The sequence below is a fragment of the Marmota monax genome, unplaced genomic scaffold (assembly GCF_021218885.2).
Source record: "Marmota monax isolate L192 unplaced genomic scaffold, Marmota_monax_Labrador192_F-V1.1 WCK01_AAM20220418_F8-fsc00005, whole genome shotgun sequence".
Taxonomy (NCBI): Eukaryota; Metazoa; Chordata; class Mammalia; order Rodentia; family Sciuridae; genus Marmota; species Marmota monax.
Genome location: NW_026692254.1, coordinates 29,083,139 through 29,102,178, shown reverse-complemented (window position 1 = coordinate 29,102,178; position 19,040 = coordinate 29,083,139). Strand labels below are relative to the sequence as shown.

The 19,040-nt window shown below is 40.7% G+C and overlaps 1 protein-coding gene and 1 non-coding gene across 3 annotated transcripts in view; one reads left to right on the top strand and one right to left on the bottom strand.

The window, feature by feature from the left end:
* Positions 1-19,040, bottom strand: part of Znf592 (zinc finger protein 592) — a 57,391-nt gene that overhangs the window by 13,799 nt on the left and 24,552 nt on the right. For both annotated transcript variants that reach the window (XM_046438059.2, XM_046438068.2), the window contains 2 exons: positions 6,626-8,876; positions 1,570-1,748 (listed from right to left, as the gene is read on the bottom strand). In XM_046438059.2, the coding sequence (XP_046294015.1) occupies positions 1,570-1,748; positions 6,626-8,857 (2,411 nt within the window). In that variant the 5' untranslated portion in view covers positions 8,858-8,876. The remainder of the gene's footprint in view (positions 1-1,569; positions 1,749-6,625; positions 8,877-19,040) is intronic.
* Positions 3,628-3,692, top strand: LOC124089582 (U7 small nuclear RNA). The gene has a single exon (XR_006850799.1). It is a non-coding gene; the product is annotated as a U7 small nuclear RNA (small nuclear RNA).

The window sequence follows — 19,040 nt, the reverse complement described above, 5'->3', positions numbered from 1 at the left end:
ACACACCTTTTTTTGAGACAGAGCCTATTGTTGCCCAGGCTGGCCTTGAACTCACCATCCCCTTGCCTCTGTCTCCTGAGTAGTGAGGCTTACAGGATGGGATGTGCCACTGTGCCCAGCACAGCTATCTATGTCTTAGCTGAAGCCCTCAGCATCTCATTTGGACCATTACACTTACTTCTCAGGCAGTTTCCACTCTTTCCCTTGTGTAATTCCTGTGTCAAATTCCCAGAATGATCTCTCTAAAATAGATGAGCCAGATTATACCTCTACTACAAATATCTGTAGCTCCTCACTGTTCACTGGATAAAATCCAAATGTCTGGTAAGGAGCACAGGTCTTGCATGTCCTGGTCTCTGCCAATTCCCCAGGATTGTCTCATCACTCCCAGGTCCATCCTGACATCTCTATGCAACTGTTTATCATTCCTGTAACACTTTTTTTTTTTTTATGTCTGTTGGACTCCCTACCTGTACCCTTGCCAGATATGCTCTTCCCCTTTTTTTGCCTAGAAAACTCCCTAATATCTCCTTTAGAAAACTTTTCTGACCATTCCACTACTATGGGAGCACTGAATTACAATTACCAGATGAAAGCCTGCTTGAGGGCAAGAGCTGTTCATAATCATCTTTGTATCCTGAGTATCGAGAATAATGCCCAAAACATACGACATAAATATACACAACAAAAAGTCAAATGAACTAAATAAAAAAATCCTGAAATTCCAAAGAGTAGGAAACTTGACCAAATTTGATCAAAATTATTTTCAAAAGTGAAAATAAAGTAGGAGCTCCTAACTAGGAGACCTAATTGGGTCAATGAAAACATTAAAGATCAATAAATTTTCTCCCCCCATTTTGATCTATTTCCTAAAAATGACTTCTTGCCTATAAATGTTTAACATAATGGAAGACATTTCAGTCAAAATAAGAATTTTCTTGGTTTTACTATATGGCTGATCATTTTTTTCCATACTCAGGTTTTGTCTGTTTCTCACATATTGACAAAAACTAACTAAAATGAAGACATGAGAGCCCTTTGAGGTTGGTGTCATACAGCCCCATTTGTTAATAGAAACCAGAAACATTTCAAAGTACTATAATTAGTAAATTTTTATTGAAACAGTGCTTAAAATTTAGTATGCCAAACACAGAAATTTGTGAACAAATTAAATGTAAACTTTTTAAAAAAATATTCTTTTAGTTGTCAATGTATCTTTTTTTTTCTTAATATGTGGTGCTGAGAATCAAACTCAGTGCCTCACACATGCTAGGCAAGTACTCTACTACTGAGCTACAACACCAGCCCTGTATATACCTTTTAAAACCAAGTTGACAACATGTTTAACCTCCCCCAAACCTTCCCCTTCAAAGCTTTTTTAAAAATATATTTAATATTTTAAAAAATCATTCTTTCCTCTTGTTAATCCTGCCTTCTATAAAATAAAAACATCTGTCCACATACCAACCAATGTTCTTATTTTATTAGGCTTTAAGTCCAAATCTCTCAGTCTCAGAAAAAGGAACAACCATTGGGCAATACCAGGACAGTAATCCAAGAAGCACCCACCTGTAGCCCACCTTACGGGCATAGTGCAGGCAATTCTCCTTTACATGGGTCTGGAAGTAGGCAGAGCGACAGAGGACCCCACATTCTGGACAGCAGTAGGGGGACTTGTGTGCATGAATCCGCTGGTGGGCACAGAAACTGCACTGGTTGGGCAGCAGCATCTGGCACACCTGGCAGGTCTAGGAAAGAACACCAAGAAAACAGATCATGCAGGTGCTGTAGACCTGTGACTTTCCTATCAGAGCTGTCTGGCTCTCCCAAGAGAGCAGTCAGAATAACCTCCTTCCCCAATCATTCTTATTTCCAACTCTTTTAGGACATTGTGACATCTCCAGACCTCCTTACAAGTGCTGCTACTGACACCCAAGCAAGTGTTGTCAGCCACCTTATTAGTCAGTGACAGATCTGGCCCTGTTTTCTCTACATACCTCTAAGATCATGTTTCTTTCCTCTAATAGGCAGAACCCAGACAGTCCAGAAGGGGACAGCAACAAACAGAGCTGGGACCTAAATCTTGGAGGGGACTTTTCTATTTTTTTAGTGATTAGGGGATACTTGTACTACTCACTAAGGGGACCACTGACCTGGAGGTAGAGATGCTCAGAGGGACAAATTAATAGGGAAGATGGGAAAAGATCTCTGCTTTAATCAGAAAATTCAGAATGAGGGACTTCTATAGGACTAACAACCCAGTGTTTTAAAAAATTGCAAGGGGAAAAAAAAAAGGACAGAGAGGAAAGGGGAATTTATAAATTAAACCAATTGCAACATTCAGCCTATATTTGAATCTTGATTCAAACAAGCAAGTATAAAAAGAAAGGAGACAATTAAAGATATTTAAAAATTAACATTTAAAATATTTAAATTAAAAAGATATTTAAAATTAAGGATGAGAATATTAGGATATTTCACACAATATTAAGATTTAATTTAATTATTATTATTTTATTGGTTTGTCTTTTGGGTGCTAGGTGTTACACCCAGGGCCTTGCACATGATGGACAACTGTTCTATCATTGAGCTACACCCCCAGGTCTATGTAGTGAATTTTTCTTTCTTTCTTTCTTTTCTTTTCTTAATATTAAGATTTAATTTAATTATTATTATTTTATTGGTTTGTCTTTTGGGTGCTAGGTGTTACACCCAGGGCCTTGCACATGATGGACAACTGCTCTATCATTGAGCTACACCCCCAGGTCTATGTAGTGTATTTTTCTTTCTTTCTTTTCTTTTCTTTCTTTCTTTTTTTTTTTTTTTTTTTTGTGGTGCTGGGGTTTGAACCCAGGACCTTATGCATGCAAGGCAAGCACTCTACCAACTGAGATATATCCCCAGCCCCCTATGTAGTGTATTTTGACACAGGGTCTTGCTAAGTTGCCTAGATTGGCCTTGAACTTGCAATATTCCTGACTCAGCCTACTGAGTAGCTGGGATTATAGGTGTGTATTACTGCTCTTGCAGCTATTATTGACCTGGGATTGAACTCAGGGCACTTAACCACTGAGCCACATCCCAGCCCTTTTTGGTATTTTATTTGTTTCCCCCTTTTACATCCTGGCTGTGATGTGAATCATTTTATTCCACCACACACTTTGGCCATGATGTGTTACCACAGGACCAAAGCAATGGGGCCAATTGGTAATGGACTAAAATCTCCAAACCTATAGGCCAAAATATTTTTATCCATAAAATGATCATCTCAGGTATTTTTTACAAAACATAAATTTGAAGAACACATAGCTACATACTAGAATATTTACAGACACAATAATGCTAACATTTGTTTAAAAATAGCAGGCACATGGCACACACCTGTAATCCTAGCAACTTGGGAGTCTGAGGCATGAGTATTCCAAGTTCAAAGTCAACCTCAGCAACTTAAGGGAGGACCTAAGCAACTTAGCAAAATTCTAAAACACTAAAAAGGCTGAGGATATGGCTCAGTGGTTAAGCACCCCTGGACTCAAACCCTAGTTATCAAGAGGGGACATAGGAGCCAGCTTGAAGGGGATCCAACTGACCAAAGATGGGATGACCTGAGCATCCAAAAAGAATACTGAATGCTGCAGCTCTTTTAGAATTTGTCTAGCAGGATTTCTGGCTATGGCAGGAGGCTCACCCCATGCAATTTGTACTTATCAACAGAGTTGGTTTTCCTGCAAAAAATAATAATAGAATATATAAACATACTGAATATATACCAATGAGTTCATGATGACACTAAAAACAATAGAGACAATTATATCACACTCATTAGGTTAACTAATAAAATTTTTAAAAATAATGTGATGGGGCTGGGGCTGTAGCTCAGTGGCAGAGTACTTGCCTAGCATATATGAGGCACTGGGTTCCATCCTTAGCACCACATAAAAATGAAACAAATAAAATAAAGGCATGCTGTCCATATACAACTACAAAAAAATTTTTTAAATAATGTGAGAATGTAGAAAAACTGGGCCCCTTGTGCACTGCTGATGGGAATGTAAAACGGTATAGTTGCTGTGGAAAATAGTACGGTGGTTCCTTAAAAATTAAACACAATTACCATATGATCCAGTAATACCATTTCTAGGTATACAACTAAAAGAATTGAAAACAAAGTCCCAAAGAGATAATGCTACACCATATTCATCTTAGCAGTATTCAGACTAGTTAATTCATGAAAGAGGGCTGGGAGTGTAGCTCAGTGGTAGAGCTCTCACCTCACACATGGGAGGCAATGGGTTTGATCCTCAGCACCACATAAAAATAAAATAAATGGATTGTGTCCAAATACAACTAATAATATATTTTAAAAATGAAATAAATCCAAGTACCCATAAATGGATTAATGGATAAACAAAATGCATATACACATGAACAAAATGGAATACTATTGAGACTTTTAAAAGAAAGAAATTCTAGGTAGGTTCAATGGTATACACGCTATAATCCTAGCTACCCAGCAGGTTGAGGTGGGAGGATTCCTTGAGTCCAGGAGTTTGGGGCCAGACTGGCCAACATAGTAAGATACCCAAACCCTCTCAACCCATAAATAAAGGAAATTCTGATACATGCTATATTGATCAAACTTGAGGTCATGGCAAGCAAGATAAGTGACTCACAAGAGTTTCTGAGGACAGTCAAATTCACAGACACAGAAAACAGAATGGTGATTGCCAGGGATTTCAGGTAGAGGGGAAAATGCAAGTTGTTGTCTAATGGGTACCAGCTTTCAGTTTTGCAAGACCAAAAGCATTCTCGAGATTGAGTGCACAACAATGTAAATGTACTTAGCTAAATTATATATTTTTTGTTAATTTTAACTAGGTACAACAACAAACAGTTAAATAAAAGCTTAAAAACATTAAAGAATAGTCCCTCTGTACTGAAATACTTCCCTAACAAGGTGACTTGTAACACAAGAGGAAGGATGAAAAGACCCCTTCAGTCACCACAGAGGGAGGCAGATTCAGTTCAGGGGTAGACTTCCAAGAAGAAGATGGAGAGCCCAAACATGTTGTCCATTCAGTCCCTGCTCTGGCGTGGAGCCCCACCCCACCCCATCTGTGCACACCCTGCACGGGACACGTGGCCTAAAGCCTGAGTACTGTCACAGGGAAACCCAAGTCCAGCAGCCTCCAAGGCTAGTTTTCGAACCCAGAGCTCCACCCCAAGACTCAGAAGCTCCATTTAGTGGTAGGAAATTTTATAAAAGATTGGAGCTAGGCTGAGAGAAGCCTGACAGCCTTCCTGGGCCTGCCCACCCTTCCTGTCTGGGGGGGTGTGCTTGTGGGGCTCCCACAAAGGGGAGAATAACAAAGAGAACTATAGGAAAAGAAGAGTGCCAGCCTGGGGTCCTACACTCTGATCCTTGTGTACGTAGATTGTAGAAGATGGATGAGAAGCAGTATGAAAAACCCACACGCCCCTAGGTCCACTGCCAGAGGTGCTCAATCACATGACTTGTAGAAAGGACCTGAGTAAACTCAAACATGCTGGACAGCAAGAACACTGAATCCCCTGGGGAAGCGGCCAGGTGACCACACTCCATTTGACTTATCAGAAGGAAAATGAGACAGAGAGAAGGCAATGATGAGAGGCCACAAAGTGACCCCCATATGGTACCCCCTAACTCCTTTAGGGCCAAGTTCTCTACAGAACCCCTGCAGACCTACCCCGCTTGCCCTCCTGCCTCTGCCCCCACACTGATCGTCAGTCTCATACCCAACAACTCCCTGCCCCTCAAACCCACTCTGCACTTGTTCCCCATACCCAGAGTACCCTATCTCTCCCTCTTCCAAACTCAACCTTGCAGGTCAGGAAGAGACCAAGGGCATGTCTGGAGACCACCTTCCTGAAGGGACCTGCTTCAGAAGGTGCCAAAGGGTATGTTTATGACATATACATGGGTATATGACAGCCTTTAAAAAAAAAACAAGCCTCATCAAGTATAACCAAGAATGAGAACAAGCAGACAAGCTCAACTACTTCCCTGAAGAGATGAGAACATGGATCAAAGAAGGGGCCCCCAAAGTCTCTGCCATAGGCCCACATACCCATCTACCCTCCTTTCTTTCACCTCAGCCCTACTGATGGTCCTACTGAAGTATCCCCAAAAGGACTCTGCAAAACAGCTGTGTCCACTGCAGGGCAGAACAAAATGTAAAGGCAGGTCTTAGAGGAACAGAGTTAGGCAGGGGCAGTGACTCACCTACCTCTGTCCCTAGGCACATGTAAGACTGGGCTGATACCTTCCAGAAACCAGAAAAAGATCATCCAGCATTGAAAGGTCCCACAGTGGACCTGAGAGCCCACTGGAGTGGGAATTGAGTAGGACATGGGGCACGTCCACAAACACATTTGCTAAATCTTCATGGTCTCCTTTAGTTATGGGTAGGACATCTTTCCCACTAAACACAAAGCATTATTTATTCAGGTGGGCCACTAACCATTAAGCCAGATGTCCTCTTCTAAGACATCTGCTCCTGCATCAATGAGCTTTCCTCTCCATGCTCAATCAGAACCCATGTAAGCCAGGGGCCTGACACACATCATAGTGCAGGTCTGTGCTTACCAGCCCCTCGGTTTCCTCTGATGTCCTCTGGAAATGTGCAGCCAGGACCATGTAGTCCCTCATCTGCTTGTGACATTCAGGACATTTGGTTCCATACCGGATGAGCCTCACAGGGTCTGGGTAAAGAGGAAAGGCTGGAGGTGGGGGGCTGGGGCTGGTACTGCCCAAAATGGGGCCATGTTTGGGGGAGGAGGAAGGGGCTGGGGTTGCTGGTGCCGTGGAGTTTGCAGGAGCCGACACGAACATCTGGTCCGCAGAGATGGGTTTCACAAGCAGCTGAGAACACTGCATGACGAGCCCCTTGCTCTTGTGGTCACGGGCATGACGGAGCAGGCTGCACTTGTTGAAGAAGAGCAGTGTCTTGGAGCACAGTGTGCACAGCACCTCGATGTGGACACTCCGCCGGCCATAGTGCTGGCTTAGACTCTTCTCTAAGGCAAATGCGTCTCCACACTCCAGGCAGCAGTACCCACTGGCCGGCACGTGGATCCTGCTGTCTGCAGGTGGGCTGAGATTTGGCGCGTAGAGGGGCACAGGGTTGGAACTGTGGAGGACCTTATTGAAGACCTCCACAATCAGAGGGGCAGCCTTTTTCACCTGGTGGACCAGGGGCACCGACATTTGTGTAAGCTGAGGCTGGTTCCGTCTCTGGGCTGAGGACTTGGCCGTCACAGATGCAGCAACACTGTGGGGGACCAGGTTCAGGTTGGCCAGGTGCACGGCTTTGGGCAGAAGATTGGCAGGGGCCAGGGTTGATGCCTGCAGTGCTGTGCTCTGTTGCTTCCTGCCCACCTGTGAGCTGGAGGCAGCCGCCTTTGGGACCCGGGGCCCAGAGCTACAGCAGGGAGATGTAGAGTCAACAGCCTTTGTCATGCTTTCATCTTCTTTCTTGTCACTCTGGGGACTCCCTGAATTTATGCCTACCTCAGGAAAGTGCTCCTCTACAGGTACAGCTGTGCCCTCATCCCCTGGCACCTCGCTTGGGGCCTCAGCAATGGCACTCCCTACAGGTGACCCGATAGGGGACTTACTTGGATCATCAGGGTCTGGCAAAATCCTGGTAACTGTCCGTTTGATCTCCCCTGATGATGTTTTAATGGTTTTGATTCTAACTTTGGGAATTGCTGGTGGGGAGCTGGCAGCCACTGAAGGGGAGCCTTTGCTACTGCTGTCACTGCAAATGCTCCGAGGGCTATCTGATGGCTTGATACTTTTTCTAGTGGCCTCCAGAGGGCTCCGGGGACTCTTTGGTGACTTGGGCATTTTGGGGCTGCCTTTAGAACCCTCTTTAGTGGGCCCAGAGGGATCCTTTGTGTGGCCAGACTGATCCTCCTTGGTAACACTAGCCACCCTTTTTGCTTGCAGGGCCACCAAGGCTGCAACACAAGAGGACAATTTGGAATGAGCGGGCTTAAGACGCTGCCTAGGAGGGACTGATGAGCGGGTACCAAGATCTGGGACAAGTTTCTTAGGCTCTCCGATACTGTTACTAGGGTGACTATTGAACCCCAGAGCTTCTCCAAAGAATCGACTGGAATCCAGCTCCTCGTGAGGCTCCACCTTCGGCCCAACTCGCTCGCGCTCCTCGTGGCTCTCTAGAGACAAGGGTTCTGGCTTCGGTTCTTTCTTACAAAATTGATCAAACATGTGCAGCTCTGGGACTGGAAACTTGGCCAAAGCTTCCAGGACTGGACCCCCCACAGCCCCGCACCCAGGAGTGGGTGGGAAATAACTGTCAGAATGTTTAGGCTTTATCCCAAACCCATTATCTTTGATGGGATCCTCAGGTTCTGGGCTGGAAATTGGACTGAACTGGTTGAAGGTGGGTAATGGCTCTGACTTGGGAGGCTCCAGCTTCCCAGGGAAACTCCGAGAACTGTCTCCATTCATGAAAGTAGCATCAAATTTTCCACAGTTGTGGGGGTCTGGAGGCAGGTCTGAGCCCCGGAATCCATTGTGGAGGAGGCTGGGAGCAATGTGGTCTTTCTCTGCTTCAAATGACTCCTGGCGGCTGGTGTTCTTGACAATGACACTCACGACTGGCACATCTGGAGCTGATCCTGAGTGAGACAAGGACACACTCTCATCTATACACATGCCTGATGGCTTGAGGGGACTCTCATTCTCCTCGCTGGGAGCCTGGATGGCCTCCTTGGCATCAAGGCTGGTAGGGTCTGGGATGTCAAAGGCAGCCAGAAGGTCATCAAAATCTGGGGTTTTCATATCCCCCATGGCTGGATGCTGGCAAGGGCTATGACAGAAACAGAGAACAGAGTCAGTGAACACCAGGGCCTCACTGGACTGTCCTGCATCATCTTCACTGGACACCTGTCACACTAACACACATAAACAGCTGGAATTCCAAAGCAGAACCCCATGTTCTGTGATAGAAAGTCACAAATCTGAGACGAAATTCTAGAAGGGAGCAGAGGGGTTAAAAGAGTTTATATGTAATGACAAGCCTATCTGGAAGACCTTAAACCTCAATACCTAGAAATTAACTGGCTAGCTGCATGGCCAAAAAAGAAGGTAGACTCTTACCACATTCCAAACACCATGGTCATGTGCACTAGCCAAAAGCCAAACACTCAGCCCCTCCCCCCTTTTTAAAAGCATTGTTCAACACTTCCTTCCTTGAGAAAACTTCTGATTCATATATGAGATTTGACCTTGTACGCCTCCGTGGTAGTTTCTTCTCTATTCAGCAAATGTGCTTGATTCCTTATTTTGGTTTGTTTGGTTGGTTGATGGTTGTTTTGTTTTTGTGGTACTGAGGATTTTGCTCTTACTATTGAGCTACATCCCCTGTTCTTTCTAGTATTTTTTATTTCAAGACAGGGTCTTGATAAGTTGCTGAGGCTGGCCTTGATCTTATGATCCTCCTGAATCGGCCTTCCAAATCACTGGGATTTCAGATGTGTGCCATCATACTTGGCTGATTCCTTGATTTTTTTTTTACCCTAAAATTGTTATTGGTTGAATGGAGCATTAAGCCTGAGAAACAGAGTGACTCAAGGTACCACATAGTTATCAAACTGAGCAGGTGACTGTTTTGGGGAAGACTAAATTCTATTTTAACTTAATATACAAAAAACAGAATAACAATTCCAGTTTGACTTAATATACCTGTTTCCTTCTTAGTCTAGGGAAATAGAACTACAGAAACATTGTGACAAAAGAAACTAAGGCCCTAAGAAGAGGCCTTCCAGAAAGGCTGATGGTGCACGTCTATAATCCCAACAACTTGGGAGTCTGAGGTAGGAGGATCACAAATTCAAGGCCAGCCTCAGTAACTTAGTGAAATCTTGTCTCAAAATCAAAAATTAAAAAAGATTGAGGATGTAGCTCAGTGTTGGACAGTCCCTGAGTTCAGTTGCCAATATCAAAATAAACAAACAACAACAAAAACCCCACAAGAGTCCTTCCATATGAGAAGTTACTGTAACGGTCACACTTAGATGAAAGATGAAACTGGCTGGCTCAAACCTGCTGGAGAAAAGAAGAAAACCATCATCTCCCTTATTCAGCCCTTAAACCTTAATTTCTGTTTCAACATCCCAAGGCCTTTCTGACTTGCATATTTCTTACATCGTGTTGATGCTAAAAATCATTGTGGAAGCAGATGGACACAACACTGTTACAAAGCAGCAAGGTCACTACACAGTACCAGGAAAGTGGCAAAGTCTTAAGTCCAGGAATCCCACTTCCAGAAATTTATCCTAAGAACAAAAATTCCCAAAGGCTATACACAAAATTATGCTGAAACAGCACAAAAAAGCCAGGTGTGGCAGCATGTACTTATAGTTACAGAACTCAGGAAGCTCAGGCAGGAGGATCAATTGGGTTCAGGAATTTGAGACCAGCCTGGGCAATAGTGAGACCCTGTCTTGCCTAGCATGCACAAGGCTATGGGTTCAATCCCCAGCACCAAAATAAATAAGTAATAAATAAATAAATAATACGAAATATATATATGATAGATTATATATGTAGACAAGGATAACAATGTAAACTAAATATGTATCTAAGCCATGATTAAAAGAAAAATGCAGGGTGGTAAGATTACTGCTAGGTTATTTTTTCAAAACTTTTTTGGGGGCTAATAGACTGCTTTATAATTCCCACCACCCCATTGGTGGCACTGAGGATTAAACCCAGGGGAATTCTACCACTGAGCTACATCCCCAGCCCTTTTGTTAAACAAATGTATTTTGAGAAGTCTGGCCTCAAACTTGTGATCCTCCTGCCCCAACCTCCCAAGTACCTGGGATTATAGGCGCATACCACCATATCCAACTACTTCTACAATTTCTTTTTTTTTTTTTTAATTTTTTTATAGAGAATTTTTTTAATGTTTATTTTTTAGTTTTCGGCAGACACAACATCTTTGTATGTGGTGCTGAGGATCGAACCCAGGCCGCACGCATGCCAGGCGAGCGCGCTACCGCTTGAGCCACATCCCCAGCCCATACTTCTACAATTTCTAAAAGGGAAAATAAAGCACACTTCGACTACAAGAAGAGCAGGTGGCATGGCAGAATATATCTCTTACCTCCCCATGGGATGATCAGGTTTGCAGATTTGGTTTCTACCCCACCCCCAAAAAACACATTTGCCTGTAAATGTTCCCACAGAAAATGAAATATAGACCCCTCCCCACTGGGAAAACACTTAATTAGGGTAGGTAATCATAAAGTGAAATACCAATTATCTAAACACGAGTTGGCAGGACATCTGACTAAAATGAATTTTTGTTGTTTTGCAGGGCTGAGAATGGAACCCAGGGCTTCCCATATGCTTGGCAAACACTTTCCATTGAGCCACACTCCCAGCCCTGAGATACATTTTATAATAGAACAAACAATTAGCTCCTAGAGTCCATAAACAAAGGGAAAATACTGAATATCACTGAAAGCACTGACATCCCAATACCAAGTGACTATTATACAGGGTGATCATAACTATGAAGAGACACCTCTTGGTATTTATGCTCTTATTCCTTTCTCCTCTCCACACCCTTCCTCATCTCTCTCTCTCTCTCTCTCTCTCTCTCTCTCTCTCTCTCTCTCTTGAAGGGCAGAATAGATTGGTCCTTCAAAGAGACGGTAAGAGCATGTGAGAGAGGATGGGGAATAGTTGGTGGAGTGAGAAGAATTAGCTGGGAGCCAGTTGTCATCTAACAGAAAGTTTTAGGGGCTTGACGCAGAGAGATATTACATCAGAAGAACGTGATATACTCCTCTCAGAGACGTTCAGGGATAGCTGAAAACAGTCAGAGGTTCAAGTATCTTTTACTAGAAAATCAGAGCTAGTAAATGGTATGGCAGCTCAATATCAGCAGCAGGAAAAACCTCCATAAGGATTTTAAATATCAAAGCTGATGTTTTTAAAAGCCAAAGACCACATCCTGTTTTCTATTTAGCTTTGGTAAGGAACACCATAACAGCAGAAATTAGTAACAGTGACTAAGAGACTCACCATACCTAAAAGTTCATATTTCTTTGAACCTTGCTCTAAAGTGAGCATCACATTGTTTATAAGTAGAAAATACAAATTAAAGAAAATGTATTCTGTTATAAAAGCAAATAAGAGGGCTGGGGATATAGCTCAGTTGGTAGAGTGCTTGCCTTGCAAGCACTAGGCCCTGAGTTCGATCCCCAGCACAAAAAAAAAAAAAAAAAAAGCAAAGAAGAAACTGTAAAGAAAAAGACAACCAATGCCAGGCATGGTAGCACACACATGTAATCCCAGCAATTTGGGAAGCTGAGGTAGGAGGATTGCAAATTTGAGGTCAGCCTGAGCAAATTAGCAAGACAAAATAAAAATACACACATCTGAGATGCAGCTCGGTGGTAGAACACCCCTCAGTTCCATCCTCAAATCTTCAGGTATCAGGGAAAAAAAAGAAAGAAAGAAAAGAAAAGAAACAGGGGCTGGGGCTGGGGCTCAGTGGTAGGGTGCCTGCCGTGCACATGTGAGGCCCTGGGTTTGATCCTCAGCACCACACAAAAATAAATAAAGATATTGTGTCCATCTACAACTAAAAAAATGTTTTAAAAAAAGAAAAGAAACAGTCACAATCACTAATATCTTAATATGTTAAAAAAAAAAACTTACAAAGCAATAAGTACAAAATAAGCAACTCAGTTAAGGTGATGAGCAGGCTATTTTTAAATGAAACACAAGTGGACAAATAATATGTATTTTTTTATAAAAGTTACAACCTCATAATAAATTGGAGAAACACAAACTAAAGTAATAAGAAACTACTTTTGGCTTATAAAATTGACCAGTTTTTCTTTAATTGAACAGTATTTTAAAAAGTTGGCAGAGATTTGGCAAAATAAGAAGTATAGGGGCTAGGATTGTGGCTCGGCAGGAGAGCACGTGCGAGATGCTGGGTTCGATCCTCAGCACCACATAAAAATAAATAAAATAAAGGTATTGTGTCCAACTACAACTAAAAAAATATTTTTAAAAAATAAGAAGTATAAAATTTGTAAGTAGTATAAATTAATATAACTTGTCTAAAGGACAATTTAATAGTGGACACAGAAAGTCCAATAATTCTACTTCCAGAAATATATCCTAAGGAAATACAGATGCTTATGAAAAAGACAATTACAGAATTTATAACAAAAAATGACACACAGCCTAAAAATCCAATAATAAGAATATAAGAATACATTCAAGAAATTACAGTACTATTTATAATTATATGTAAATATATTAACATCAATACAATTAAATACTAGGCATCAGTATTGATAACATTACAGATAAATATTTAAGGCTATGGACTGCTCTTGGGCCAGACACAGAGACATACACCCTAAATCCCAGCAATCTAGGAGGCTGAAGCAGGAGGATCACAAGTTCAAAGCCAGCCCCAAAAATTTAGCAAGGCCCTAAGCAGTTTAGCAAGACCCTGTCCCAAAAATAAAAAATAAAAAAGGGCTGAGGTTGTGGCTCAGTGGTTAAGCACCCTGAGTTTAATACCCAGTACAAATAATAATAATAATAATAATAATAACAACAACAACAACAACAATGCTCCTGATATAAAATGAGAAAAACGATACTGCAGCATATAACATTTACTTAAAACAAAAATTTTAAAGTATACATTTTTGTAAAAAAGGCAATAATACTCCCAAAGGTATCTCCAGATGATGAAACTATTTTCTTTCATTTATCATCATTTTCAACTTATTCAAATTTATTTCAGATTCTATTACTTATAAAATTTTATTAGTTTATTTTTTAATATACAAAAAGAAGAGGAAAATAGGCAGGCCAAAACATTTGAAAAGGTCCTGTACAAGACTCTAAACTATATTTTTTAAAAATTCTTTTTCTTAATTTTATACTTTACTATATTTTTTTTAATAAAAAATTCTTAAAACACATTTGTGGGGCTGGGGCTGTAGCTCAGTGTCAGAGTGCTTGCCTATCATGTCTGAGGCACTGGGTTTAATCCTTAGCACCACATAAAAATAAAATAAAGGCATTCTGTCCATTCACAACCACGAAAAAGAAAGTTTAAAAATATATATATTAGGCATGACTTGGTAGGGAAATGCTAGCTAGAAAATCAATGGAGTAATTTAAAATAAAAGACATGTCAAAATAAAAAGCTTCAGCATACACCAGTGTCTGCAAACTGTTGAAAGCAACAAGCAAAATTGGGAAGAGCAAGCATCTACCTACCTTGCTTGGGGACAGTCACCCAGGGCCCAAAGTCATGTGTGCAAATAACAGCCTAGGAACCATGGTCCACCATGCAGAGCATCTGGCAGAGGTTCACCCTGAAGCATCTGAACAAACTAGATCCAGGCCTAGTGAGCTCACTGATTTGGAGTGGCCTGGTCAACAGGCAAGGCAAGATCACTGGTTCTCTTTGGCCTAGGATGAGAGCAAATTTCACCCAAGCTCCCTTGATAGTGGAACTATCCAACAATATGTACAACCCCCTGGGAGATAGAGAACAACTCCAAGACTGACAGACTAACACTATACCCTCTTCTTAGGATAAGTTTCCAATCCAGGGAAGATCTATAAATTTTTTAATAGTGAATAACAAATTTCCATTGTTTGTTATAGGGTCTACTAACTTATCCAAGAAATTTGACACAATACTTAAGTAAACATATCAACTGGGTGGGAGGAAGGAGCATCTTAACTCTGGAAGGGCCTTGTCAGGTCTAATCAGCCTATTAGAATTCTTCAAGGAGATAAAAACAGTATGATTTTATATGATTCTGGCAGAACTAGTAGTGAGAATTTCTGTAGATTTTACTTGTCAAAATTCTACCAAAACCAGCTGGTCATGGTAGTGCACGCCTGTAATCCCAGCTGCTTGAGAGGCTGAGGTAGGAGGATCACGGTTCAAAGCCAGCCTCAGCAATTAGCAAGACTATAAGCAACCTATTGAGGCCCTATCTCAAAATTTTCTTTAAAATTAATAAATAAGTGGTAAGGATTAAAAAAAAAAAAGTAAATGTTTAAAAAAATAAATAAAGTGTAACAATATGTTTTATTTTTTTTTTCTTTTTTTTTTTTTTCTTTTTATTTTTTTTATTTTTTATTTTTTTATTGTGGGTTGTTCAAAACATTACAAATTTCTTGACATATCATATTCCACACTTTGATTCTAGTGGGTTATGAACTCCCACCTTCACCCCATACACAGATTGCAGATTCACATCAGTTACACATCCATTGATTTACAAATTGCCATACTAGTGTCTGTTGTGCTCCACTGCCTTTCCCATCATCCACCCTCCCCCCTCCCCACCTCTCCCCTCCCCTCCCCTCCCCTCCTCTCTACCCCCTCCACTGTATAACCCTGAGGGTCTCCTTCCATTACCGTGCAATTTACCTTCTCTCTCCCTTTCCCTCCCACCTCTCATCCCTGTTAAATGTTAATCTTCTTCTCCTGTTCTTCGTCCCTACTCTGTTCTTAGTTACTTTCCTTATATCAAAGAAGACATTTGGCATTTGTTTTTTAGGGATTGGCTAGCTTCACTTAGCATAATCTGCTCTAATGCCATCCATTTCCCTGTAAATTCTATGATTTTGTCATTTTTTAATGCAGAGTAATACTCCATTGTGTATAAATGCCACATTTTTTTTATCCATTCGTCTATTGAAGGGCATCTAGGTTGGTTCCACAGTCTTGCTATTGTGAACTGTGCTGCTATGAACATCGATGTAGCAGTGTCCCTGTAGCATGCTCTTTTTAGGTCTTTAGGGAATAGACCAAGAAGGGGAATAGCTGGGTCAAATGGTGGCTCCATTCCCAGCTTTCCAAGAAATCTCCATACTGCTTTCCAAATTGGCTGCACCAATCTGCAGTCCCACCAGCAATGTACAAGTGTACCCTTTTCCCCACATCCTCGCCAGCACTTGTTGTTGTTTGACTTCCTAATGGCTGCCAATCTTACTGGAGTGAGATGGTATCTTAGGGTGGTTTTGATTTGCATTTCTCTGACAGCTAGAGATGTTGAGCATTTTTTCATGTACTTGTTGATTGACTGTATGTCCTCCTCTGTGAAGTGTCTGTTCAGGTCCTTGGCCCATTTGTTGATTGGGTTGTTTGTTCTCTTATTGTCTAATTTTTTGAGTTCTTTGTATACTATGGATATTAGGGCTCTATCTGAAGTGTGAGGAGTAAAGATTTGTTCCCAGGATGTAGGCTCCCTATTTACCTCTCTTATTGTTTCTTTTGCTGAGAAAAAACTTCTTAGTTTGAGTAAGTCCCATTTGTTGATTCTAGTTATTAACTTTTGTGCTATGGGTGTCCTATTGAGGAATTTGGAGCCCGACCCCACCGACTGTAGATCGTAGCCAACTTTTTCTTCTATCAGACGGCGCGTCTCTGATTTGATATCAAGTTCCTTGATCCATTTTGAATTCACTTTTGTGCATGGCGAGAGAAAGGGATTCAGTTTCATTTTGTTGCATATGGATTTCCAGTTTTCCCAGCACCATTTGTTGAAGATGCTATCCTTCCTCCATTGCATGCTTTTAGCCCCTTTATCAAATATAAGATAGTTGTAGTTTTGTGGATTGGTTTCTGTGTCCTCTATTCTGTACCATTGGTCCACACGCCTGTTTTGGTACCAGTACCATGCTGTTTTTGTTACTATTGCTCTGTAGTATAGTTTGAAGTCTGGTATCGCTATACCGCCTGATTCACACTTCTTGCTTAGCATTGTTTTTGCTATTCTGGGTCTTTTATTTTTCCATATGAATTTCATGATTGCTTTCTCTATTTCTACAAGAAATGCCATTGGGATTTTGATTGGCATTGCATTAAACCTATAGAGAACTTTTGGTAATATCGCCATTTTGATGATGTTAGTTCTGCCTATCCATGAACAGGGTATATTTTTCCATCTTCTAAGATCTTCTTCTATTTCTCTCTTTAGGGTTCTGTAGTTTTCATTGTATAAGTCTTTCACCTCTTTTGTTAGGTTGATTCCCAAGTATTTTATTTTTTTTGAAGATATTTTGAATGGAGTGGTTGTCCTCATTTCCATTTCAGAGGATTTGTCGCTGATATACAGGAATGCCTTTGATTTATGCGTGTTGATTTTAAATCCTGCCACTTTGCTGAATTCATTTATTAGCTCTAATAGTTTCTTTGTAGAGCCTTTTGGGTCTGCTAGATATAGAATCATATCATCTGCAAATAGTGATAATTTAATTTCTTCTTTTCCTATTTTTATGCCTTTAATTTCTTTCGTCTAATTGCTCTGGCCAGTGTTTCGAGAACTATGTTGAAGAGAAGTGGAGAGAGAGGGCATCCCTGTCTTGTTCCAGATTTTAGAGGGAATGCCTTCAGTTTTTCTCCATTCAGAATAATGCTAGCCTGAGGCTTAGCATAGATTGCTTTTACAATATTGAGGTATGTTCCTGTTATCCCTAGTTTTTCTAGAGTTTTGAACATAAAGGGATGCTGTACTTTGTCAAATGCTTTTTCCGCATCTATCGAGATGATCATATGGTTCTTATTTTTAAGTCTATTGATGTGGTGAATAACATTTATTGATTTCCGTATATTGAACCAGCCTTGCATCCCAGGGATGAATCCTACTTGATCATGGTGTACAATTTTTTTTATATGTTTTTGTATCCGATTCGCCAGAATTTTATTGAGGATTTTTGCATCTAGGTTCATTAGAGATATTGGTCTGTAGTTTTCTTTCTTTGAAGTGTCTTTGTCTGGTTTAGGTATCAGGGTGATGTTGGCCTCATAGAATGAATTTGGAAGTTCTCCCTCCTTTTCTATTTCCTGAAGTAGCTTGAAAAGTATTGGTATTAGTTCTTCTTTAAAGGTTTTGTAAAATTCTGCTGTATACCCATCGGGACCTGGGCTTTTCTTAGTTGGTAGTCTTTTGATGGTTTCTTCTATCTCCTCAATTGATATTGGTCTGTTTAGGTTTTCTATATCCTCCTGACTCAATCTGGGCAGATCATATGACTTAAGAAATTTATCTATGCCTTCACTATCTTCTAATTTATTGGAGTATAAGGATTCAAAATAGTTTTTGATTATCTTCTGTATTTCTGAAGTGTCTGTTGTGATATTGCCTTTTTCATCCCGTATGCTAGTAATTTGAGTTCTCTCTCTTCTTCTCTTCACTAGCATCGCTAAGGGTCTGTCGATTTTGTTTATTTTTTCAAAGAACCAACTTTTAGTTTTGTCAATTTTTTCAATTGTTTCTTTTGTTTCGATTTCATTAATTTCAGCTCTGATTTTAATTATTTCTTGCCTTCTACTTCTTTTGCTGTTGTTTTGCTCTTCTTTTTCAAGGATTTTGAGATGAAGTATGAGATCATTTATTTGTTGGTTTTTTCTTTTTTTAAGGAATGAACTCCAAGCAATGAATTTTCCTCTTAGAACTGCTTTCAATGTGTCCCATAGATTCCGATATGTTGTGTCTGTGTTTTCATTTATCTCTAAGAATTTTTTAATTTCCTCCTTGATGTCTTCTATAACCCATTGATCATTCAGTAACCTATTGTTCATTCTCCAATTGATGTATGCTTTTTCCTTCCTTCTTTTATCGTTGATTTTCAGTTTCATTCCATTATGATCAGATAAGATGCATGGTAATATCTCTACTCCTTTATATTGTCTAAGAGTTGCCCTGTGACATAATATATGATCTATTTTTGAGAAGGATCCATGTGCTGCTGAGAAAAAAGTGTAACTGCTTGATGTTGGGTGGTATACTCTATATATGTCAATTAGGTCTAGGTTATTAATAGTGTTATTGAGTTCTATAGTTTCCTTATTCAACTTTTGTTTGGAAGATCTGTCCAGTGGCGAGAGAGGTGTGTTGAAGTCTCCCATGATTATGGTGTGGTGGTCTATTAGACTCTTGAACTTGAGAAGAGTTTGTTT